The sequence below is a fragment of the Rhinichthys klamathensis genome, unplaced genomic scaffold (genome assembly GCF_029890125.1).
Source record: "Rhinichthys klamathensis goyatoka isolate OS25496 unplaced genomic scaffold, OSU_Roscu_1.1 h1tg000311l_1, whole genome shotgun sequence".
In the NCBI taxonomy this organism is placed as follows: domain Eukaryota; kingdom Metazoa; phylum Chordata; class Actinopteri; order Cypriniformes; family Leuciscidae; genus Rhinichthys; species Rhinichthys klamathensis.
The window spans coordinates 2,197,151-2,224,208 of NW_026606829.1; the positions used below are offsets into that span (position 1 = coordinate 2,197,151).

The 27,058-nt window shown below is 40.7% G+C and overlaps 1 protein-coding gene across 5 annotated transcripts in view; it reads right to left on the minus strand.

The window, feature by feature from the left end:
• Nucleotides 1-27,058, minus strand: part of bcas3 (BCAS3 microtubule associated cell migration factor) — a 256,157-nt gene that overhangs the window by 1,289 nt on the left and 227,810 nt on the right. For all 5 annotated transcript variants that reach the window (XM_056271170.1, XM_056271173.1, XM_056271172.1 and 2 more), the window contains one exon: nucleotides 14,673-14,840. In XM_056271170.1, the coding sequence (XP_056127145.1) occupies nucleotides 14,673-14,840 (168 nt within the window). The remainder of the gene's footprint in view (nucleotides 1-14,672; nucleotides 14,841-27,058) is intronic.

Consider the following 27,058-nt stretch of genomic DNA (forward strand, 5'->3'; position numbering starts at 1 on the left):
TGTAGCCAGAGCATAAGAGACTTCTTTTAAAAAATGTTTAAAAGAATCTTTGAGGTCAATAAATACAAAGATAAATGGTCTTCCCCTGAAGAAGTAACCATGGCAACAGGTCACTCAGGTACCCAAGTACTTTTCATTAGAATCATCATTGGATTGAATATTGTCATTATGACTTGATTTTAAAAATATTACATATTACAATCTAAAAAAAGACACATTGCATTTGTTTAAATTATCTTTAAAATAAGTTAATCTTTAGTTAATGGTGCAGCTAACAGATTGCGGCCTGAAAAAACCTCCATAAAAGTCACTGTAATTTCCACACTTCTCAAAACAAGCTGCTAGAAGAGAGAGAGAGAGAGAGAGAGAGAGAGAGAGAGAGAGAGATATACACAATGCTATCAATAATAAAACCATACATTATAAGACACTTTAAAATATGGTGAAAGTGTGTGATCAAATGGGAAAAAAGCAATAAATAAATAAATAAACTGAATCAAAAACAAAAAAGGAAATTTTTAAATAGAAATATATATATATAAATAACAAACAGAGCAATTCCAAGAGGGTTATCGCACCATCGGTGCTAGGGCCCTACATATTTGTGTATATAAAGGACAAAGACTGTGTTTTGGCACCTTGTGGAGAGTGTTATTCTCAGCATGATTTGTATTGTATATGTTGCGGATGTTACATGTTGTTAAACTTTGTCTATCGTATACACAGTCACCGACAGCAGGGACTCATAACCGCTGAGATATATGCAGTGTTTTGAACATACATCAGAGGCAGAATGGCCGTGCCCATAATTTTTCAGTTTTTATCTGGTGTGTATACAGAACATCTCAAACACACACACTGTACGGTGCTAAAATGATAGCAGGTACTGGGTGGCCACATTCCCCCTGATGATTTGCGCTCGTGGGGGAGGAGAGGAGCTGTTTGTTTGCTTTGGTGCACATACCCCTGAGACAGGTGCTCGTAAATCCTGTTCTACAGGCTCAAAGCTAAAGAAGTGTGCCAGGGAAGAGACGGTGACTCTGCTTTTCCTCATGTGCCCAGCAGATAGCACAGGCACACAGTGTGGCAGAGCCCAAACCCGCTCGCATCATGGGCATACGCACCACTCGGAGCAAATAAACATGATGCCACGCAGCGCTGTGCTAATTACAGGGAGGACGCAGATGGTCAGGGCCCACACCTGCACCGGAGAAATGTACTGTTGTGGACCGCAGGCGGTGTGTGTTTGTTTGTGAATCTGCATGTAAGGCAGAGAGCCAGTGGTGATAAGTTTCCGCTGGAAACTGTGCTCTTGGCCTTAGTGCAGTGTAAATAATGACGCCACACACTAGGGGTGAGGAGTATGACCAGAATCTTTTATCATGGTATGAGTAACTTCACAATTTTCTTGTTTTCACTGGAACTATATATATTCATAAAATGCGTGAATAAAATATGTATTTAATTTACAGTAAAATCCAATAAATTGAATTCTTTAACTGTATAATTATATAAAATACCATAATATATATATATATATATATAAATATATATATACACTTCAATAATATAATTACATGAAGTACAATTACAGTAAAATCCAATACATTTAATTAATTATAGGATAATATGACATACCATTAATTTGTAAAGCAGTTCATTTATAGTAGTATGCAGTAAATTAAATATTTTACTAATTAAATGGTAGCTCATAAAATTATATAATTATTTTTCTTTTTATAATAAAAATTTTACTTGGATTTTATTTGATGGACGAAAACCAAAAGATAGGAATATTTGTCTTATTAAGTCTATATAAAATTATGAAAAATAAATTATAATAGATAAACACAAGCAGTAGTACAAAAACAGCTACTTTACATGCATACGTTATAAATTGGTTAAGTCACAAGTTGTAAAACATACACATCTAATTCATTATCTCTACCAGCAGTCTTCTCTTTTATATTAAACACTTATAAAATCTAACCCCTAAATCTATTTCATTGACTATATGGACATTACACGTACTGTGAAATTCTGTCTGCTTCTATTCCCTCTCTCTGCATCACTGGAGGCATGTCTGATCATTGTGGGGCCCCTGCGGCTGCACCACGAGTGCCTGGTCCCCAGAAACCAGGCTCCAATATGATCAAACAGGCAGTAAACACCAGTCCAGCGTGGCACAGACATTTCTAGATCCTAGAACGCTGTTTGCTGTGGGTAACCAGCGCATGCTTACACATTAGACTCCCTCAGGGCAGAACACAATTCGGTGACAGAGAACATGCGGCTTGAGCGCAGCTCATTGAGGAGGAGTCAGCTGATCATTAGATGGAAACCAAACAGGATCAAAGCACAAAAAGAGCCCTTCATCAGACTGCTGTGCCAGTGTAAATGCCAATGAGAGAGTGGACCCAATTTGTGCCCCCATTATTAGGGAGGGAGGGAGAGAGAGCGAGAGGGGGGTTGTAAATGGGACAGAGTGTGTAACTTACTCTGATGTACACCCTTTAAGAGTTCAGTTTCTTGTTTGCACTTAAATCGTAGCGTGGACGCATCTGCAGTTGATTAGCAGTCTCTTGTCAATCTTCTCTCCAGGTCATGTTTCTGTGCCTGACATGCTAAATGCATGTGTAGGGGTGAGTGGTGCAGGGGCGGATCTACTGGGGTGGCAACTGCCACCCTAAGAAAAACTATTGCCACAGTGCCACTCCAGATTTATCCCAGTTTAAAATATTAATGTAACCAGTGTTTTCTGTACCAGCTGCGCTTTAAATGTGATGACATAAAAAGATCTGCTGTGTGGTTGCTCACACTCTGTATAGCAAACTTTATTAACAGGTGACTCTCATATGAACGGGTTCTTTTTGGTGAATCAAAAACACACAGCACAACCAGTGTAGACCAGTTCAATTGTTTTTCCATTTATTCGTGAATCAGAAAATTAGAGAAATCAAATCTCGTCCTGATAGTCATCATAGATATATTTGCCATCCGACTTTATACAATTAAAACAATAACAAGATTCCAATCACAGAAACTAATAGCAGAGTTAGGTAAGAATCAAATCTTAACTAGAAAGACAAACTTTTCTTGAAATTTAAAATAATTATATACAACTATCAGCCATTTCAACTGAAAGACAAAGGCTGTGATTTTAATGTTGTCCACTAGAGGAAGCCACAGGATAGGGAATCTTTTTAGCCTAAAGATTTTTTTATCAGTTTCCATCCATTTGAATGGAAATAAATGCATTTATCTAGTTCATTTGTATAACTATGATATACTGTCAGTATAGTTTTATATAATTAGTGTATATAGAAATCTGTGGAATGCTTACAGATAATTAAATGTTTATTTAACTTTTACAGACCACAATAAAACTTAATATTTTTCAAGATAATATGTATTGTAAAAATTTTATAAAGACACACTTATTTACTGTTGTGGTATAAAGTTAGGCTACCCGTATTATAGAAATATATTATAAAAATGAAAAGGTCCTTAAGATAAATGCTTCACATAAATAAGGTTTTGAGCTACAAATGATATCTTCACATTCATTTGAAATTGTCCAGTGACATCCTATGACATGCGATTCATCTAAATTGAAATGTTGAATATGAGTCCACACTTACACCACATATGTTATGATCACATGCCTTACGACAGTAAACATTTTTATACAGTTTTTTTTTTTCTCTTTTAATCTAACAGTAAGAGGAAGTAGAAGAAGAAATTCAGTTGCCCTTCTTGACACTTGTGTGTTGCTGTTGCCTGTTTCATTAAACCCTAACTTTCAGTGAAGATTCAAAATGGACTTTTCCAACTTGAATCAAACCACATCATAAGATACATTTCAATTGGATCGCTAATCATTCACAAGGGGCCATTGGTGCTTGGACCCCGATGATTGCCATTTGTGGCTATAATTTGTTTTTAATTATAGTATACATGTAGAATAGATGATAGAGTACAGATTAAGTATGGATGATCGAATGCTTGCTGTCTTTGGTGTTGCCACCCCTCACATTCCTCAAGCCACCCTATAAATAATTTTCTAGATCTGCCCCTGGAGTGGGGTAAGATGTGTCAGTCCTACCCCACTCACCTGTGCTGCCTCCTTAAAGGGGTAATTCACTGCTGGCAAGACAGACTTAAAAAAAAAATTTGGCAAAAGACTTAGATGCTAAATACTTCAACACCCACAATGCACTTCTTAATTTGGGTGCCAAATTGGGTGCCGACTGTCGTGTGTGGGAATACAAAAATGCGGAAGTTCTATCTGTAGTTTTAATAAGAGCTATGAAAAGTGTGCCGGATGACACAAAATTATGTGTTTTTTTGGATATCTGGATGCAGGAAACACAGAAAGAGTACAAACTGTTCATTTACATAATACCGACATTGTTGCAAAACAAAACTGGTTGAAAATCTGCAAACTCTTTAATTTAGAAATCTTTGTCACATGACAATTTATTTAGAATCGTATTTTATTGTATATTTAGAACAGCATATTATTATCATCTATATATTATGTATATAGATAGATTATAGATGCATTTCATACAATATAAAGCTGCTGGTGATTGAGAGATCCAGGAAAAATGTATTAAGTGTGATGGAAAATGTATCAAGGTCCAATGTGTATGTATATATATATATATGTATGTGTATAAAACTATGTAAATTCACACACACACACACACACACACACACACACACACACACACACACACACACACACACACACACACACACACACACACACACACACACACACACACACACACACACACACACACACACACACACACACACACACACACACACACACACACACACACACACACACAAAATCTCTCTCTCTCTCTCTCTCTCTCTCTCTCTCTCTCTCTCTCTCTCTCTCTCTCTCACACACACACACACACACACACACACACACACACACACACACACAGTTGATAAGTTGATAGTTATTTCACAGCCCCTCTGAGATTATCATTCAAATGTAAAGCTGCCATTAAGAGAGCCATCCTCGTAAAAAGGTGTACATTAGCAGCTGAGGGGCATGGTGAGTGTGTATGGGACACTATTACTCTGACAGGACCTCATCCTGTATCCAGTTTACTCATTCTGTCTGGGCTATTAATAGTCACGTGTGTGAGTGACCCTTTCCGGACTGGAAGCAAAGTCCAGTGCCAAACTGACAAGACCCTATCAGAGAGGACGGAAGGCAAGAACTTCAATCATTCAGCCCAGCCCACATGTGATAGTCTCCATATTTCATGGTAATACAGAATGAACGTTCAAGAGCGGTGCAGGTAAAGGTGGCTGGCCTCCATTGTGCTTTCAATTACATATAATGAAAACCTACTGTAACCTCTGCTGCCCTGGCACATACCATCCTCCAGCAAGGGCACATTTCTCATTTACTCATTAGAACCAGAGCCGAGTTATTGGTGGAGGCCACAGTGATGCGTGTGAGGGATCAGACATCCTCTCTCTGCATGCAGACGGCCCGGAGGCTACAAACGTAAGACAGACCAAACAAACTCTTTCACTTCATGATCGTTTCACAGAAAGTGCTTTTCATTACCATCGACCACTCTAACAACTGCCTAGCAACGCCATAGCAACCAACAAGATTTTTTTTCCAGAAAGAAATCTAGTGAGTGTAGCCTAAAAAGTAGGACTGTGACAGACAGCAATATGAGTTATGGATGATAAAACGTACAGTCCTAAAAAATTAATCACATTTATGAACACGACCACACTTTCAGATCTCACTTTGCTGCCGTGTTTCTAACTAGAACACAGTGAGTTTAGTGCGTGTCGAAATGAAAGCATATTCATGTTCCTGCATGTAATGTCCGAACTCAACGAGGCTCTAGTGTAGCATTACCACAGAGGTGTGAATGACTCTCCACACATACACTTATAGGCTTAAATGATTCATTTTTTCTTCTCAGATATACTCTTTCCTTTCCTTGCTTTCACTGAAATAATGCGAAGGTGACGGATGAGTCGGAAGAGCAAGAGAAAATGAGAAAATGTGAGACGAAACGTTGTTCTCGGACACATGATGCTAACGTCTGCCGTGTCTAATACAACAGTGGCTCAAGCTATTTCTACAAATGCAGAATATAAACTAGATTTTTACTTTTACTGTTTTCCATTGATTTTCATTTGAATACACCAATCAAAAGTTTGGGAAGTAATGTTTTTGAAGTCTCTTATACTCACCAAGGCCGATTTTAATTGATCAAAAATAATAATTGATCAATAATAAATTAAAATTTAGAATTTATGCTACAATTTAATTCCTGTGATGGCAAAGCTGAAATTTTAGCATCATTACTCCAGTCTTCAGAGTCACATGATCCTTCAGAAACCATTATAATATGCTGCTTTGCTGCTAAAGAAACATTTCATATTATTATTATTATTATTATTATTATCAATTTTGAAAACAGTTGCGCTGCTTAATATTTTTGTGGAAATCGTGATATGTTTTTTACAGGATTATTTAATGAATAGAAAGTAAAAAAACAGCATTTATTTGAATTAAAAATATCTTCCATTAAAAATGTATTTGCCATTATAAATGTCACTTTTAATCAAATGATTATGCTGAATAATAAAAAAAAAAACTTAATTTCAATTATTCAAAAAAATTATAGACCCCAAACTTTTGACTGCCATTTTCTGCATTTGCAGTGCTTATTGTATTTCCCTCATTACAGTAAATGTTGTAATTTTTTTTTTTTTTTTTTCAAACTTCAAATCAAAGTTTGTAACGTTGTGGCTCACCTTGGAGCTGGTTGGCTTGCATCATGCCTTAGAACTCTAGCATGAAGAATCTCTATGGAAACAATGAAAGGGGAAAACACTTCCAGGGGCAGTCGAGCTGAAAATGTGGGCGTGCACTTTTTAGGGACGCTTGCCTTAGCAACACCACTAATGACTTTCAAACGACTTCTTTTGTAAACCAATTGGTTTATTTGAACTGGTTCAGAATAGTATACAGTGATAGCAAACTTTTCAAATGTGCTAAATGGGCAAAACGTGGCCAAAATCCATTAAGATAAACACGACTGATTCTTAATTTATCGCACGGGCTACAAGTAGACCACAGCCTCTGAATAAAAACCCAAGTCAAACAAAATCACTCAGATTCTGCCAGCATTAAGAAGGTCTATTACTGCTAGCAGAGTAATTGGTTAAATAGTTGCTTAAGGCGCAGGTCTCAAATTTAAGCCAGTGGGATGGAAGGCTCATGCCATTTACAATTACAAACCACTCAGGCTGGTGGCTTAATTTGAGTTTTGATTCAATTAGTTGATTTAATTGCTGTCCATATTGCTTTATGTCTCTTTGATTGATGGGCACGGTCAGCATGACGGCCGTGTACACCATGCCAAGCATCTTGAGATGTGGGGCCAGTACACACACACACACACACACACACACACACACACAAGCACGCACACGCACACACTCTCTCTGATGGAGTGAGGTTCACTAAAGCCCTGTAGCCCAAGGAGGAATCCTGCACTCAGCTGGTCTTTCAGTGAAAAGCACCATTGCTCACTCACTCGCCCTGAAGCTCAAGCTCGCACATGCTCACCAACACCACACCGGACGACGGCGCTTTAAATCTGAGCTTTCATCTACCAGCCACAAACACATTAGAAAATAAACAGCAATGGCTTTTCTGCTTTGCATAATTGCCATTTTGCTTTGCATTAGTCAGATCATCACTAAGCAATTAAATAATAGTACTAAATGATGTTGTCCTCTGAGCGCACGATCACCTGAAAATGCCGGAACGCCTCTAGAGGAAGAAAGAGAGAAAATATTTATTCACAGCACTGAGAGAGGCGTGTGTGAGTGCTTTTCTAAGTGTGAGGCCATTAGAGCATTGTGTGTGTGTGTGTGTGTGTGTGTGTGTGAAAGGGAGGTAGCGGCACAGGCAGTGACAGTGACACTCTCCCTCCCTCACTTGCTTCACGTCCTCTCTCCTCTTTTCACTTTCCTGGAAAGTGCTGCAGTCAGGTCAGTGATCTCATATCGGTGCGGAACGTTAGCGCTGTAACGCCTTTCAGCTGCGCCTTCAAGAAACCCCTCCATTATGTCCTCTATCACTAATTCATGCAACCTCTTTTACTGATATATATACAGCACACGTGTAGATGTGAAAGGAGAGGAAGGGAGAGTTTGTGAGAAAGGAGAGAAGAAAAGAGGAAGGTAAATGTGAATATTGAATAATGAACTCTTCTTCATACTCTTGAGAGGCTAAACACAGTAAATGCCTTACGAGTCCGGATCAGTTGTGGAATCGCAGCTCTGAGCAGGCCTGACACGCAGCATGTCTCACCGACACCTGCCTCTTGCTTCCATTTGCGGCGCTCTCAAATGCCTGACGCTTTCGTCATGTTTCACCAACACCATGTCTAGACATCCTGGAACATCTTTTAAAAGTGCTCATTCCACCCCCTCAGCTGTCTCGCTTTCTTTCTCTCTTCTTTCTTTCCGCTATCTTTGCCGCTATTTTCTGACTGTCGCTCCCTTGAGCGAGCTGTTAAGTGCAGTCTCAAAAAATCCCACAAAAAGCCCATTTACTGCAAGCTTCGGTTTCTACCCTCAGTCCCAGCTTCTGTCCTTTTCTTTATTGTCTTAGCAACTAGTTTGTAGGCTAGAAGAACAGTAAGGAAAAAAAAGAAGAAAAAAAGCAGGGGATAAATGCTAAAATGATATCCAGGCCCAATGTGTCACTGACGGATTGGGGCGGAGAGAGAAAGAGAGGCTCTGAATGCAGGAACTCTTCTTCATCGTCTCACCCTGTCGCTGCACATTACTCTCAAACCCTTGGTTGAACTGAAGAGACTGACCATGGGATGAATGGGTGAGTGCTGAAGGGAGGAAATAATGATTGTGTTCCTGTTTTCACACTTCATTCCCCTCCTGGCCACCTCACCATGCACTAATACCACCTCACTTTCTACTGTCTTTTATAGTCCAACACTGGAACTGACCTCTTTTTTTATTCTCTCTCTCTCTATAAAGCTATGTGCTATAACCACAGAGATATCTGTATTTGTGTTCCTCGTCTCAGAGAGTGTAAGTAACGATGTCAGCTACAGCTGAGCTCAACATCAGGGTCAATGGCACAGTAAAATCACTGAGAGCTGCAGGCCCTATCTTCAGCAACAGCTCCACAGGTCAGATCAACACAGCATGCAGAAATGGACCTAATATTCCTATGATCACGCCTGCCCTGGAAGAGTGTGCTGGAAGAGAGGCCGTTTAAAAAGGTGTAGATTAAATATAAGTAAGATTTAAATGACATATGGATGTATTTTGGAGCAGGAACACTTACCAAACTCACATGCACCAGGCATTTCAGAGCAGCTATACAGTTCTACCTAAGCTACAGTCTTTCAGCGCAACTTCATGGTCCAGCACACTTCCACTGAGGAACTTTGGTTTGGCAGGAGATTGAGCAGACCCAGATTAGCGCTGGGCTTGTTTATGCAATCCATCGTCCGTGTACTGCGTATAGGTGGCGGATGATTGATTAGCGCAAACTAAGTCCTTTGCACGGCGAGTGACTGGGCTGCTGTGCTTTCAGCTGTGTCTTGTTGATCCAGTGATGGTTATCGTGCCACATTAAAAATGAGCCGTAACATTAAGATATGGAACGGTCTCTCTGATAATAGATAACTATTTGGCAAAAAAATACTTGTGAGTCAGTCCAATTTAAACAGGGAATATTACTGTCATTAACCAGGTAAGCAAACAATGGCGGGTTTTCAGTAAGCCGGTGTGGATCTACACCAATGTACACTGGGATAATCTGCTATATTCCATCACAGTACCTGGAATAATGACATGCAAATATGCCTGTTGCATATCACCAACTCAAAGCCTGTTTGATTCATGTTCATGCCTAATTCGTAAATCAAAACTCAATTTTTCTGTTAGCATGAATGATATATACAGTAGCGGGTGAGGATCATTCTGTGTTAGCATTCGCACACAAACATTTAAATTTACGTTAAGTTCAACATAAAGCTCAAAACATCAGCTTCGTCAGTCAGCAGGGAGACATTCACATTTCTGCACTGATTTAGGGTGGACTTTTGCAGAATTAATTAAAACAGTAAAAATGTTTGAGCTGAGAATACTACATTCTATTAATAGCTGAACATATAATCAAATTAGCCAAAATATTAAATAAACAAAACCGCGAGTGCTTGCAGATTTTCTGAATGACGTCATTCCAATCTTTTGTAACTTTCTGTCGATTTCTGTGCGTGAGAGTCAACTAATAACCAATCCCATCATGTCAGATAATTAACTCAACCATAAAGCCAGTTCAAACAGAACCTGACAATTTTATAAACTTAAATTTTGACAACTAGTGTGCAACGGCTAAAATAGTAAGTGACGAATGTTTTGATGACTTTGGAGAGGTTGGAAAACAAACATCCTGCTTCTTTCACGAGTGCTAACAGCCAATCGAAAGGAAGACAGATTTTTGGCGCCCTGGAGTGTCTGGCCATTGGAGAAGTATGTACAGACGAGTGTTACTGGCGGATGTAAGTGCATTGTTCCTAGTTTCGTGACAAAAGCTCTAATCATCCTAAGTTCAGCCGGTCACAGTTCAGTCAGCTCAGTGGTGGTCACAGCATGTATGTGTCCGTTTATGTTGGGAAAACTATGCTCACGTAAAAGTGTTCTTTCTTTCACCAGCTTCCATGCATGACTGTTTTAAGCGGAAGGCATGTAAATGCTTCTGTAATGAAGCTTTAGAGTGCATTACAGTGTTGGGAGGCTACTTCGAAACTATAGCTTGTGACTAGATATTCATAAATGAAAGCAGTTCAACTACAGTCAAGAAAGAGAGTCTTTGTGTGTGGATTTATGCTATTTTCCAGAGTGTACGTACGTGTTTCGCTTTGACAGTAAAGATGTGCCCTGAGGGTCGAACTGAATATTCAAGGATGAAGATGAATAAGAAGAAAGAAAGAGAGGGTGCTTGAGAGCTGTCGCTAACATCCTCTTCACAATGAAGCTATTGTGGGATCTCCATCAAGAGCACAAAAACCCATCGGCCTTAATCATTTTAAAAGAACACATTTGGTTCAGTAGAGAAGAAAGGGGAGTCCTTTCAACTTTTACACTATATACATTGATATATATATATATATATACATTACAAGTCATGACTACATTACTGGGAACAATGGGAATCTCAATTAGGGTAAAAACATTTAACTTGAAACACTAAATTTGTAATAAATTTGTAATTTAATTAAAAACTCTAATTTAAATAACTGAACCAAAGCACAAACAGCAGTATAGTATACTAAACATTTCACTACAAAAAACAAATTGTACATAAATTCAGTGAATCATTTTTCAAACAGAATGAATCTAAAATAAATCAAACGTAAAAGAAAAATGTTGCTGCAGCATTTCGTTTAAAGGCAGACAACGTATTAGCATTATCAAATTTTTAAGAGTCATGTCTACATCACTACTACTTTCGGAGAGCTCTGTAAGGCCGATGGGGGTGCTCACAGTGCTGTAGGCTTAACGGGGAAATAGATATAAATGTGTTTTTTGGGGCAGCTGGAGTAATGAGGAATGACAGAGACATAATCCCTGTGTGTAACCTCAGTAAACACTGGCAGCGGTGGTGTGGGGAGGGCAGCCGCGGCTGACAGGGTTGAGCCCTGTCCACTTCCCCCTGCTTAAATGGAATTTACGTTGGGTTAGCACCAATGAGAAAAATCTAATTTGCAACTTTATGCCGCTGGCTGAAATCTAATTATAAGATTTCAAGAGTTTTCTCTTACATTCCATTCTGTTAGGTTAGGAGCCTTGTGTTACGGTAAATTGGGAGTCTTGGATTCACTCCATATCACCTGCATGGGAAGAAATTCCCAGCTCGCAATGAAATCTCGCAATGAAATCTCCCAATTTCATCGATGGTCAGCCAGACAAGAGTGGGAAAACCGAGGACTGGAGGAAGTGGATGGATGGAATGAAACATGGAGAAGTAGTTAGTGACTGATAAAGAAGAAGAAGAGTCAGATATGTCCCCTGACGCTACAATGCTCTTCTGAAGAAGTGCCTGTGCGTGAGGAGATGCTAAGTGTCGAACCATCTGCTTTGGACTCTTCAAAGAAGCTCCCGGGCTGAACCTGCCTTCTTAAATGGGGCGTCCCACAGCTACAAAGAAAGCTGGTCAGGTATTACATACGCAGATGCACTGGCTCATCCACAACTTAACAACACAATCCCAACACTGCTTTACAACCGATCAGATAATTCGCCCATCAGCCAAAAAGTCATGTCTTGATGGCAAACTTTATTCTGTGAAAAGCCTAAGAATAGTGTTATGGCACTTACATACTAGAGCAGGGGTTTTCAAACTGGGGTCTGGGGAGTTTAGAGACCAATGAATAAATAAATAAAAATATACCATTACTCATAATAATGATTATTTACCAAAATCACACAATAATATATATATATAACATGAATAGAAAATTTAACATTTTTCAAAAATGTATCAGTTTCCAAAATGTATTAAGTAGTACAACTGTTTTCAATATTGATAATAAGAAATGATTCTTGAGCAGAAAATCAGCTTCTTAATATGATTTCTGAAGGATCATGTGACACTGAAGACTGGAGTAATGGCTGATGAAAATGCCGTCACAGGAATAAATTATATTTTAAAAAACATTAAAATAAAAATCAATTATTTTAAAATGTAATAATATTTCACAATATTAATGTGTTTACTGTATTTTTGATCATATAAAAGCAGCCTCAGTGAGAATATTTTGTGATAAACATTTGAAAATGTGATGCCAATTTGATACAATTTTCTTAACTTTTGGTCACATTGCCTTCACAAATCCTCAGTTTTTTTCTTAAGATGTACCATGTCTATTAAAATCAACAAATTCATAACATTCTTTTACACACTGTCAAATTTAGTCAAGATATAAACACGCTGTTGCACATGAATCTTGCTTTTCACAGACTTTTCACAGAACAAGAGTCGCCATCTAGACACAACCCAGACACGACCCATGACAACAAATGAAGAGGGTACTTTGGATGACTATAGGGTAATTACCAATATTCGGCCGTTACTCTCAGCACTTACTGCCACATTAGGCGGTACCTTCAACAAAGACTCAAATGGGAATGGCTTGATCTTTTAATGTCTGGCACTGATTCTTAACTGCAGCCGGACGTCTGGGTGAAAAAGACATAGACTGACATAACCAATGGCTAGTGCTCATCAGAGGCTCCAGCACCCTGTCCCCCACCACCATGCTGCTTATTTAGAGCCTCTCGCCACAATCCATTTTTCATCCGTACTCTGGGTTTCCTGCTTCAGGAGATGCTTAACGTTACGTTCATCCGCCAGCCCGTGGGGCCAAAAGTTGAGAGTAATGTGATCAGTAATGAATTTTGTGTTACATTAGGCTGTATAAATGGACGGACAAGCGCAGACTACAAGTGTCCGGGAGTCGGGCTTAATCTAATGATGCAAAAATAGAGACAGAACCAATTATGGAGAAGGCCAACTCGGTGCTGCTGCAGGGACTGCAAATGAATAGGTACAAATCAAATTAGTGCCTAATAGACGCGCTACGAGAGAGGGCCAGTCGATGCTAAATGCATTAGGGCCTTGTGACCTCGCTGCTCCAAGCAGCGGCGTCCAGGATCCAACCTCCATCTTCCCCAGATATCAAAGAAAGTCTTGTTCAGACGAGGGGGAGGGCCAGAGAGCAGCAGCTTCCTAAATGAGTTAAACATTTGGATTGTCAAGAGTGGCAATTTCCCCCCTCATTTCGCTCTGTCTCTCCCTCAATGTGAATGACCTAATTTGTTATTGTAAAACCTCTGAAATGTGTCTTTTCCAAGATCTGTACAAGAAATCACGTAAATACGCCAGGACGTATTCTTATCTCAGCGTAATTCAAACAGGATTGAGGATCAGTAACTGATTCACATAGTCACTGGAGGTATTAGCAAGAGCAAATCGAACAAAATAGGGTTTACCACTTTAACTTCGAGGGAGTTAGTTTGCCTTTGAACTTAATGAGCTACTAATGAGAAGAACAAACTTGGCGGATGAAAAGGAAAACTAATACCCGAGTTATCATTACATATTCAAAGTTCTTCTTTCAAATACATCATAGAATTTTAGACTTACCTTCATTAAGATATTTTGAGAAAATATGACTTTCATTATTTGAACAGTTATTCAAACATCATTCAAAATATCTTATTTTGTGTTCCACAGAACAGTGAGTCATACAGGTTTTGAATGACTTAAGGGTGAATAAATTATGACAGAATTAAACATTTTGCATGAAATATCCTTTTAAATCTTTGACGTTAACTGTTGCTTTTAAGGGTATGTTATCTTACATTCATTGGCTACACTGAAAAAAAAATTGGTGTAAAAATAAACGCATTGAATTAAATGGGAACATTTTAAAGACTAATACTATTCTAAATAGAATTCTCTTGTAAAACGTACTTTACAACAACAACACATTTTTTTCCTCCCCAGTGTATATGTCTTGCATTAGTGCACCCCTATCATTAGTGAGAGTGTATGTGCTCACCTGTCCCAGAGCCTACAATGTCTCTGCTGGGCGACTCAGACATTGCATCTGCCAGCCTCTCCTTCAGGCCCTCTTCCGTTGCTTCCACAGAGGACATGTGACGCAGTCCGAAACTCTCAGGCCAGCTGCCACACACCTCCAGCAGGGTGACGCTGCGGTCAAACATGCCTGCCAGAGAAAAACGATAGAGAACAACAGTTCAACATTTTGATTCATAGTTCACACTGCATTAAAGCTCATTACAAGTTAATTTTATCACTGCAAACTGCATTTTTTCTGTCCTTTATGATTTTTCTGTCCTTTATTGTATGATATCTATGATGATTTTAGTAAATTGATAAGAATAACATCGTGCTGGCTTGAAAACAATTCTGTAAGTCTAAAGTCATAATACATAATGAACCTGAAAAGTGTCTATGGCCATACTGGTGTAACTCGGAGGTCATAAACAGCTATCTGTGTTTCATCTGGCACACATAGCAACTCAAGCCCCAGCCGAGCCCCTCTGCCTTCCTCTGACAGGGATAGCGAAGAGGAAATGACTGACCCCTGAAAAACACCACTGTGGGCCAATATGACTTCAAACAAAAACAGTGGGCTCATTTTTTCCCCCAGCAATAAGCACCTAGGCCAATAAAATAGATATTGCATAAGGAGGGGGGGTGTGAAGGATGCACAGTTCGTCTGTCTCCCATGATGCTGCATTTCAGACAGTGCATGGCATTACCGGGGTGTCTTTCTATAACAGATACCTGCTGCATGAAATACAGCTGCTTTATCTGAACGGCCTGTAGGGAGACCCTTTGATCTGCAGGCCAACGGTTATCTGGCCTTGTCTGGCCTCCCCTGCAAACCCTCAGCCACACTCGAGGCCACTGACAGGCGCTAATGTGCGGCGAAGAGAGGAGCGCAGGCGGCCGGTGGCGCAGAGCTGATATGGAGGCAAGAGGCCTGCAGTTATCTGCTGTAAAACACCAGCCCGGCCAGACTCACAGACAGCAGATAACTTCATACCACTTCATAAAAAGCTGTTTGTCCTGTGTCTGCCATTGACTCCTCAAAGCACTGAAATCGCCAGAGTCAACAGGCCTGCCATCAAAGCAACTTCCTGCAGGATGAGTGGGAGTGGCCACCGCACACGCTGCTACAACCAACGGCTCTGAATGTCTCCAAGATACTACATACTATATATATACACTCACCGACCACTTTATTAGGTACCCCATGCTAGTAACGGGTTGGACCCCCTTTTGCCTTCAGAACTGCCTCAATTCTTCGTGGCATAGATTCAACAAGGTGCTGGAAGCATTCCTCAGGGAGTTTGGTCCATATTGACATGATGGCATCACACAGTTGCCGCAGATTTGTCGGCTGCACATCCATGATGCGAATCTCCCGTTCCACCACATCCCAAAGATGCTCTATTGGGTTGAGATCTGGTGACTGTGGAGGCCATTTTAGTACAGTGAACTCATTGTCATGTTCAAGAAACCAATTTGAAATGATTAGAGCTTTGTGACATGGTGGAAGTAGCCATCAGAGGATGGGTACATGGTGGCCATAAAGGGATGGACATGGTCAGAAACAATGCTCAGGTAGGCCGTGGCATTTAAACGATGCCCAATTGGCACTAAGGGGCCTAAAGTGTGCCAGGAAAACATCCCCCACACCATTACACCACCACCACCAGCCTGCACAGTGGTAACAAGGCATGATGGTTCCATGTTCTCATTCTGTTTACGCCAAATTCTGACTCTAACATCTGAATGTCTCAACAGAAATCGAGACTCATCAGACCAGGCAACATTTTTCCAGTCTTCAACTGTTCAATTTTGGTGAGCTCTTGCAAATTGTAGCCTCTTTTTCCTATTTGTAGTGGAGATGAGTGGTACCCGGTAGAGTCTTCTGCTGTTGTAGCCCATCCGCCTCAAGGTTGTGCGTGTTGTGGCTTCACAAATGCTTTGCTGCATACCTCGGTTGTAACGAGTGGTTATTTCAGTCACTGTTGCCCTTCTATCAGCTCGAACCAGTCTGGCCATTCTCCTCTGACCTCTGGCATCAACAAGGCATTTCCGCCCACAGAACTGCCGCTCACTGGATGTTTTTTCTTTTTCGGACCATTCTCTGTAAACCCTAGAGATGGTTGTGCGTGAAAATCCCAGTAGATTAGCAGTTTCTGAAATACTCAGACCAGCCCTTCTGGCACCAACAATCATGCCACGTTCAAAGTCACTCAAATCACCTTTCTTCCCCATACTGATGCTCGGTTTGAACTGCAGGAGATTGTCTTGACCATGTCTACATGCCTAAATGCACTGAGTTGCCACCATGTGATTGGCTGCTTAGAAATTAAGTGTTAACGAGCAGTTGGACAGGTGTACCTAATAAAGTGGCCGGTGAGTGTATATATATGTGTTTGTATGTGTACTGTGACACAATTTATTGAGTCCTTCCTTAACAAAATTAATTAAAAAAAATTGACCTAAACTTTGATGCATCAGCTTACTGGTCAGCAACCTGTCAGGGTCATTGACCTGTTGAAAGTCTCATAATGCACTTTTAAACGAGTTTGGGAGGCTGGCGAGCGCACCTCTGTGAGCGTTATTTTAAAGCAGTCCAACAGCTGAAGGGGAACGGCACAGAGGATGTGGGGTTAGAAGTTCATTCTCACCAATAGGGAAGATCTCTTCATCAGAATGGCTGACAGCCGCCACAGCCCACATTCCACATTATTCACACCCGTCAGAGCTCAGCCTCACCAATTCAATAATAAAAAGCCTGCCGCAGGTTCTGGGTAAGACAAAAGGCCTGAGCCGACCCACGTAGATCCTCGCGTGTTCCTCTCGCTTTTACTTCTTCACTTGGAAATCCTGTCTGAACCACTGAGGTATGAGGACATGATGTTAACATTTAACAGGAAGGAGGAAAAAAACAACATGTTTTTATCATCATAAAACCTATGTTGGTTAGTGGTCTCCTAGATGTTGGCGACCGCAGGACTACTTATCTATTTTTTGAGATTTTCTTTATTTAGTACAAAGAACATTCACTTGACAGCCTTGAGTTACAGCATGTTAACTGAAGCATGCAGGGGACACACATTATCCTGTTTCTGGGCTACAAGGGCCACCAGAGAAGCGTAAACACCTAAAAGAACAGCAAAGGTGGGACTAATTCAATTAGGTTTTATTAAGGGGCCATAAGTGAAATTGAGCTAACAAGCAATTATCCCTAGGAAAGTGTGTTAGACTTGTGTAATGTTGGTCACTTGTATCGAAAAACAAACAGCCTTCTGATGGAAAATGGGCAGTGTGTAAATCACCGGTTGTCATTTGTCCAAGGCGGCATCTGCTCAGACTGCCTCTGCCGAGAAGACCTCCACCTTTTTTGGCCTTTTGCCACTTTTATTTATAAGAGGGTAGAGAGAGGACAGGAAATGATAGGGAGAGAGAGGTGGATCAGAAACAGGAAGTGCCCACATGATCTACATACTTTATGTTTTGGAGCATGTGTGCTTACCACGATCAAACAATCAAAAACACTCTTGGTTTTTCTTAGGTGAATGCACAAACTGACTTTTACTGAAGATAAAATAAAATGTTTAATAGTATATACACTCACCGGCCACTTTATTAGGTACACCTGTCCAACTGCTCGTTAACACTTAATTTCTAAGCAGCCAATCACATGGCGGCAACTCAGTGCATTTAGGCATGTAGACATGGTCAAGACAATCTCCTGCAGTTCAAACCGAGCATCAGTATGGGGAAGAAAGTTGATTTGAGTGACTTTGAACGTGGCATGATTGTTGGTGCCAGAAGGGCTGGTCTGAGTATTTCAGAAACTGCTAATCTACTGGGATTTTCACGCACAACCATCTCTAGGGTTTACAGAGAATGGTCCGAAAAAGAAAAAACATCCAGTGAGCGGCAGTTCTGTGGGCGGAAATGCCTTGTTGATGCCAGAGGTCAGAGGAGAATGGCCAGACTGGTTCGAGCTGATAGAAGGGCAACAGTGACTGAAATAACCACTCGTTACAACCGAGGTATGCAGCAAAGCATTTGTGAAGCCACAACACGCACAACCTTGAGGCGGATGGGCTACAACAGCAGAAGACTCCACCGGGTACCACTCATCTCCACTACAAATAGGAAAAAGAGGCTACAATTTGCAAGAGCTCACCAAAATTGAACAGTTGAAGACTGGAAAAATGTTGCCTGGTCTGATGAGTCTCGATTTCTGTTGAGACATTCAGATGTTAGAGTCAGAATTTGGCGTAAACAGAATGAGAACATGGAACCATCATGCCTTGTTACCACTGTGCAGGCTGGTGGTGGTGGTGTAATGGTGTGGGGGATGTTTTCCTGGCACACTTTAGGCCCCTTAGTGCCAATTGGGCATCGTTTAAATGCCACGGCCTACCTGAGCATTGTTTCTGACCATGTCCATCCCTTTATGGCCACCATGTACCCATCCTCTGATGGCTACTTCCACCATGTCACAAAGCTCTAATCATTTCAAATTGGTTTCTTGAACATAACAATGAGTTCACTGTACTAAAATGGCCTCCACAGTCACCAGATCTCAACCCAATAGAGCATCTTTGGGATGTGGTGGAACGGGAGATTCGCATCATGGATGTGCAGCCAACAAATCTGCGGCAACTGTGTGATGCCATCATGTCAATATGGACCAAACTCCCTGAGGAATGCTTCCAGCACCTTGTTGAATCTATGCCACGAAGAATTGAGGCAGTTCTGAAGGCAAAAGGGGGTCCAACCCGTTACTAGCATGGGGTACCTAATAAAGTGGCCGGTGAGTGTATGTAATTGGTATTACTGCTACTACTAAAATTAACTCAATGAACACAATTTTGGTGATGACTCACAAGTAACTTAAAAGTAAAAGCCGACTTTTAAAATAAAATAATAATAATAATAATAATAAAATAAAAAAGGAATGTGTTTTAAGGGATATTTCCCCCCAAAATTAAAATTCGGTCATAATTTACTCACCCTCATGTTGTTCCAAATCTGTATGGGTTTCTTTCTTTTGTTGAAAACCAAAGAAACTATTTTGAAGAATGTTGGTAACCAGACAGTTGACAGTAGCCATTGACTTCAATTGTTTTTTTCTCCTACTATGGAAGTCAATGGCTACCGCCAACTGTCTGGTTATTAAACACTCAGGTTTGGAACAACATGAAGGTGAGTAAATGATGACAAAATGTTTGGGTGAACTATCCCTTTAATATTATATTCAATAAGTATAACTAACAAAAATCGATTACCAAAATTTTGGTAGGAAAGTAGCATGGCCAGAGTGCAGCCGAGGCCTGTGGTTATTCAAGTAAACTCTATTATCAGTTGATTATGGCCTTGCTCGAGTGAGTGTCCTCCTCGAAGAGATCAAGCCATCCAACTCTCCTGATAAGAGTGACACTGGGCACTCGTGCCGGCTTTATTTCCATGCCCTCCAGCTCCTCTGTGTGTACCCTGCTTTCACTGGCTCTCAATCAGAGACCACTTTAAAGTGCCACCGGTATACAGACACACACAACATCAACAGCTCCTAAAAGCCAGACTGACAGTGCTGCAGACGAGCGCACCACAGCTAGAGCGATACAGACCCAAAAGCTGCCAGAAGTGTTTAGCAGCGATGTGTGAGTGTTAATGTAGATGTAAGCTCTGAGGATTAGCAGTCAGATAGATGGCCATAAGGAAGTTTTTCCCGCACCTCCAAGGCCCACTTCCTCATTACATTACACTGCCTTTTAAATCATTTACTCCCTCGCTCTCTCTTTTCACTCTCGCTCTTTAGCTGTGAGAGTGTGAGTAATCCCATCAATACTCTCGCCGGGCTTTTACGCTCTCTTTCACACAATGGATTCCGGCTCACTCAAGCCACGGCACTCTCCACCCCGCTCAAAAGCCAGGTCGGCAAACTTAGGCAAACAGAGCGCCGTCTGACAATTAGCCTTAAACCTTTAATAGCGAAGAGAGCAACGCGTCGTGTGTGGCACCGGCTGCAGCTCCTTAAATTGTCAGTGTGAAAGTGTATTCAGAGACATTGTGTCTCCTATTCATAAAAACAGCTTTATTCATTCCATGGGTGTGAAACGGCTCTTCCTGCAGGAGGGGGATAAAAACCAGGGTTAAATCCGTGATAATGCCACTAAGAGTTATGATGACCTGTTGTCTTCACAAAAGGGCTGTGAAATGATCATAGCGCTGGATCAGAATGCACCCATTGAGCCCATCTGGATTAGAAAAACCTGCCTGGGCTCCTAAACACCTTTAATAGATTAAGAGAAGCCTATGTCTTTATGTATTCATACGCTCTGCCCTTTGTATTCTCCTCCTTTAATTATATATGGTTTCAAAACACCTATTGATTCAGCTGAGAGATGGGATAGAGAATGTGCAGAAACAGGAAGCCAAAAACTCAACTAGTACATCTGGCATTAACATGCATTTTTTGGTGACAAGACTGTGAAGTGGATCAAAAATATGAACTTGTACAACTGTTTTCAACATTGATGATGATCATAATAAATGTTTCTTGAGCAGAAAATCAGCACATTAGACTGATTTCTGAAGGATCATGTGACACTGAAGACTGGAGTAATGATGCTGAAAGTTCAGCATTGCCATCACAAAATAAAAAAAATGTAATGGTAGTGAATGCATTCTTCTCTGATTACACTTGAAATGTATTGGAGTGAATGTAAATCAATTTGACTAAAAACATATCTGGGTGAAATGCATGGTAATGCCACGTGTAAAGGAGACCTGAGATACAACACTAGAAATCAATGTCCTGAAGTATATATTATAAAGTATATATAAAATGAATATGTCACTACTGAGTGTGGATATAGCTACATGTGTGTTTAAACCAGTGTCAGATTACAAAAACATACAGCAGCTTTCACAAGCCCACATGTGATATTGAGTACACAGGTGCTGTGTGTGTCTTGCTAATGTAGAAAGGATCCATTGCATTGATGATTAAAGCAATAGGGGTAATGTTGTGATTGGTAAGGGTATCATCAGTATCAAACCCACTGGTTAATATAGGGTCCGCTTCACCTTTTACCTTCCATAAGAGTGATTCCTGGCAGAAGTGGGGCTGCTGAACTCGTCCCATCCACCTCCATTTCCAAGTTCAAGCCACTCTTCTCATTAGTTGCTCTCAGAAGCCCTCAGAACCCCATAACTCAACATCAAACGTCAGCATTAGCGAACGGCATAGCTGCTCCAGCCTCTGCGGTTCTCGCTTGCTGTCCGGGAAATAAACGAGGGCAGGAACGTGTGCGACCTCGCTTGGGACAACACTGCTGTGTGTTTCTCTTTTCTCGTTCCTTTGCTTCGAATTGGGGGCCATGGGACCACGTTAATAATGAAGAGCGCCGCGGCCCCAGCAATGATTAAAGGAGAATGATACGCTTGACGCAGAGCAGACCCTGCAGGGTGTGTTTGCTGACAAACTGGTTCGCTTTCTGACAGCTCGGGCGAGAGAGCGCAATCCCATGGCCCTGTTCGGCAGGGTTCACACACATACGCACGCAAACATCCAAGCGTTGATCGGTCGAGTCTTTCACCACTCACGCCGGAGTGAGGCACATTAGCGTAATATATGCTTCTCGGTTAAACAGCAATCACATATTAGGTGTGTCCCGATGCTTTTCTAATAAATGAAACGGATGGAGTCCGTGTAAACAGAACGTGGCCTAATGATGGAGAGCGAACGAGCGAGAAGCCGTTTTCCACGAGCCAAAGTGGCAGGGACGCCTAATTGATATGGAAGAGTATTGTATTACGCTGTAACTTAATGAGGCAGACGTCTTGTTTATGCTGAGAAGCTAATGTGTTTCACAGCTACTTGAGTGCATTCATTTCCCTGACAGGCTGGAACGTATCGAGCCTCTCCCGTGCTTGCCGGAGCCAAACCCTACGGGGCCACACCGAACCAAGAGCAAAACATGATGCCAGGGCCTGACTCAACAATCAGCACTCAAAACACAATCAAACCTTAGTCAAAGTAACAACAGACACAGCACCTTAAATTTAAGCTTAAGATAACCTTCAGCATGGTTGCTGTGCATGGCAAAGGCTTAGGTAATCCCAGTTGGCAAATTGCAATATTGGTAGATAATTTCAGAGAATCAGTTGTGGATGTGCTCAGACTTGTAAAATGAATTGTTCCAACTCAGCTTTTCATAAAACAACTAGTTGTGCACCAGGGTTGTGCACTATTTGGAAATGAACTAAGAATGTCTACATTTTTCTAAATTTAATCAAATTTACTGCAGAATAACAATTTGAATATGTAACGAGGTCAAATTTTAATGAACTGATTCATGAAAGAAATTCATGTAACTTTAAAAAACAAAGCTTGAGAAGACAAATGATTAACAAAGACAACATTTAGAAAAAGAAAAAAATAAGTTAAAAAGCCTTAGTTTGAAGGTTTATAGGCCGAACGATCGAATGAACAAATTATTAAATGAACAAAAACTATTGAACAACTAATGAACAAACTATCAAACAGTCAGGCAGGCAGACAGACAGACAGCATGTCGTCAAAGCATACTGTTTGTGTAGATGTGAACTTGTGTCTCAGATCAATGAGAGAAGCGTAAAATCTGGCGCTAGGGGTGAGTATCCACATTAATCACAATACCGCCCATCCCAGCAGACCCCATCCATCAGACCGCTGTTGCCGGCGGAAACCCGAGCCCACGCACCGCCTGAGACTGCCAGCCCACAGTTGACGGATGGACATGGCCTTAATCCCCACATAACACAAACACACACCTGTACTCACTCTCTGTCAGTCTCACACACACATACTTCTAATACCTCAGAGCAATGAAGATGCACAAAATACAGTGTGCATTAGATTAATGCAATAAATTTAAAATGTAACATTCCTGTTACATCTGGTCTGACTACAGAAACATGTCCATGACATAAATACAAAGGACTTTGCACTCATAAAAATTGTCTACATTTTCTACATTAAACAGTTACGGATTACACTTTGTGATGCCTAAATTGACTTGTAGCATTTAAAAGGATTGATTTTTAGATTTTAGTGTTTTATTTTAAATGTATTTAGAAAACAAATAACCGTTATATATAGTTTTAATACTGGTCATTTATAGCTTAAAGGCCATTACGTGAAAATGAATGGTTTATCGGTACTAGTATATTAATTATATTTAGTAAAAGTATTTTATTATCCCTATATCCAGAGACTGATTTGTGTAGAAAAGTGTACAGTGGCCCCAGAAAGTATATGGAACCTTTTGGACATTTTAGAATGTAGAAATGTCATTGCATTAGATAATAAAATATCTAACCAAGAGGCTTCTTAAAAAAAATTCTAACTAACTCAATACTTTTAATTATCAGGTCTCAGAGTGATTTTAAGTGGATGTATGAAGTCTTTTGAACAAAACTGCCTGGTTTCACAGACAAGGCTTACGCCTAGCCCAGGACTAAAATGCAAGCATTGTGAAATATGTATCTTGAGTTTAAAGTGTGTTTGTGCTCCATTAAAATAATTGTCATGTGGTATAATATTTTGTTATATAATGCAATGAAATTCACACATTTTAACTGACTTAAATGTTCAAATACTTTTTAAAGCCAAGCATTTTAATCCATGCAACAAGTCCAAAACGAAGGCGAGCATCTCTCGCTTTGTCAGCATTTATTTACAGTGTTTGCGTTTCCGAGGGTCTTGATAGTTCACACTTTCAGTCAGGAAATGACCCAGCACAAACATAAACTTGCGCTGGATTCTGTTTACTGTTGCTTTAGTGCACGATGAATAAATAGCACAACGTTATTTAGATATTCTCATGCGAGCAGCAATAAGAAGTCATGTTCAGGGCACTCTGGGGGCTTCGTGATCTCATTTGTGATGAGGAAGGACGCTCAGACAGACATGGCGACGGTGATTCCTGCGTTTGTCCAGCTAACTAAGTTAGAATCGCACGGCCAACAATTTGTCTCATGTCCACCACTGGGGGAGGAGAGAAAACTAGAGAAAGTGACAGAGAGAGAGAGAGAGAGAGAGAGAGAGAGAGAGAGAGTGAAGACGTGCAGAGGACAGAGGTCTCAGCTGGCTGTGAGATGGGAGGTTAGCGCTTTAGAGTTCCCCCCTCGCACAGACACGTCCACAGGGCCCTGGCCTTGTCAGATGGCATTATCTATCAGACTGGAGATGTGCACCACAGAGGCTGCACTACGGGAGAAAGTGATCTGATTGATTGGAGCCACTGTTACACCTGACTGGAACAATGGCCTGATTGGCCACCAGGTCTGAGAACCATGGATTATCCTCTTCAATGACAGACCAGTGGCGGACTACAAGGTTAAATCAGATAATGTTTGGAAAGATCTTTATACGTTGTATTTATAAAACTGATACTGTAACTCAAGCTCTTAAATCTGATTGGTTAAGCCACGATGAAATAGCTAATAACAGCTAGTTATTAATCTTATTTCTTCTGCTGAACACAAAAGAAGATATTTTGTAGAATGTCAGAAACTAAACAGTTGATGGGCCCCATTGACTGCCATAGTATGGAAAAAAAATACTATGTAAGTCAGGGGTCTCAAACTCAACTTAACTGGGGGCCGCTGGAGGTAGAGTCGGGGTCAGGCTGGGCCGCATCAAGTATTCCACAAAAATAGTATTCAAGTATTCCAAAAAAGGAGCACAACTGATCCAATCTTCTCAATCTTTATTATTAACGTTTCTTCTGAACTGTTCCTCTGAATTTGAACATTCCTTTCTGTACATGATTGGTTCTTCATGAGCTGTCCTTCTGACAGTTGAAGTTCATTTTACAAACTTTCTTTGTCTATAACACATATTTGTAATATTTATATTTGCTTATGTCCTTTTTATTTTCTTTATACAACACATTAATGATATTGAATGTTTTTTTTGGAAGGCACATTTCCTTTTATTATATACTTAGAAAAACAATTATTGCTTTTGAAATACAAATATTTGCAGTCATGTCTGCCCGTCTTATTGAATTTCTACACATGCATAGTGTCTCAGGCAAATTACTGACTGCACAAATCAAAGCAAACCTTCTTATCAACCTGTTGGACACAAATTGCAAGCTCAAAATGATTATTCTCACATTGTTTTAGAGCAGGGTCTCTCTCCAACACGTCGCTCGCGAGCTACCAGTAGCTCGCGGCCTGATTGGTGGTAGCTCGACAAGGGGCCGTTCACATATCGCGCTCACATATTTTGCGCGCTCAAGTTCGTTATTTCAAATGTAGGTGCGCGTGCGCGGCAAGCGCGCTCATAATTGAAGCGACGCGCTAATTTTTTCCAGGCGCGCAGTATGTTTGTACTTCGCGGTTGTCTATGGCAACTATTGACAACAAACCCACCGTAAGGTAGCCCATTTAAAACGCGGCACACGCAACGACGGGCCGCACTAACATTACACTTTAATGTCAAGTAGGGGGCCACAAAATATCACGCGGGCCGCGAGTTTGAGACCCCTGATGTAAGTCAATGGGGCTAATCAACAGTTTGGTTACAGACATTCTTCAAAAAACCTTTTTTTGTCTTTAGCAGAAGAAAAAAAAGTAATAATACAGGTTTGGAACAACTTGAGGGTAAGTAACATTTTTTTGCGTGAACTATCCCTTTAACTGGTTATGAATGACTGTTTAAAGAGTGATGAGCATTATTCTAAAGGCAGCTGTTGACATTGGCCAATGAGTGAAGCGGTCTCACTTTTCTCTCTCATTGGATGGCCGAGTGATACAAACCTTATCATTGTTATTCAAAGGGCCAGAACTTTACCCTTACTATTCTAAAAAAACCCAAAAAACTGTAGCAATTGAAGCAGAAAAACAAGCTGTGGAGCTAATTAAAGGCCTAATTTAGAGAAACATATTGCTTATAATCACTTACAAACACTTCCTGCACCGTGCCGAAAGTTCAATTATAGGTTTAGTGGAGGCGAGCACCGGACCGCCACGTTCTGATGTGGCAGCGTGAACCAGAGCCACCCCGCAGTAATAACAGCCCTGATCTCCAGACTCGAGGGCCATACAGGGAAAGCACCACCCGTACTGCCAAACGATCGACCCAGCAGCCAGCCTGCAGTCCCCAGGGTCCAGGAAGAGGTCATGGCCCACTTTGGCAGTAAAAAGAGTAGGCAGAGAGGATTTTCATTTGGACATGGTGCAATCTGTCACAATCCCATTTGATAATGAGAAATCACAGCCTAATGTGTCTTTAATCTGAGCGTTTTCGGGTTATTACACAGACTGTGCAGTCACCATTATATTTCCTCTCTACTGTCAAATTTAAACCCTCTTAAGTGGAAGTAATCT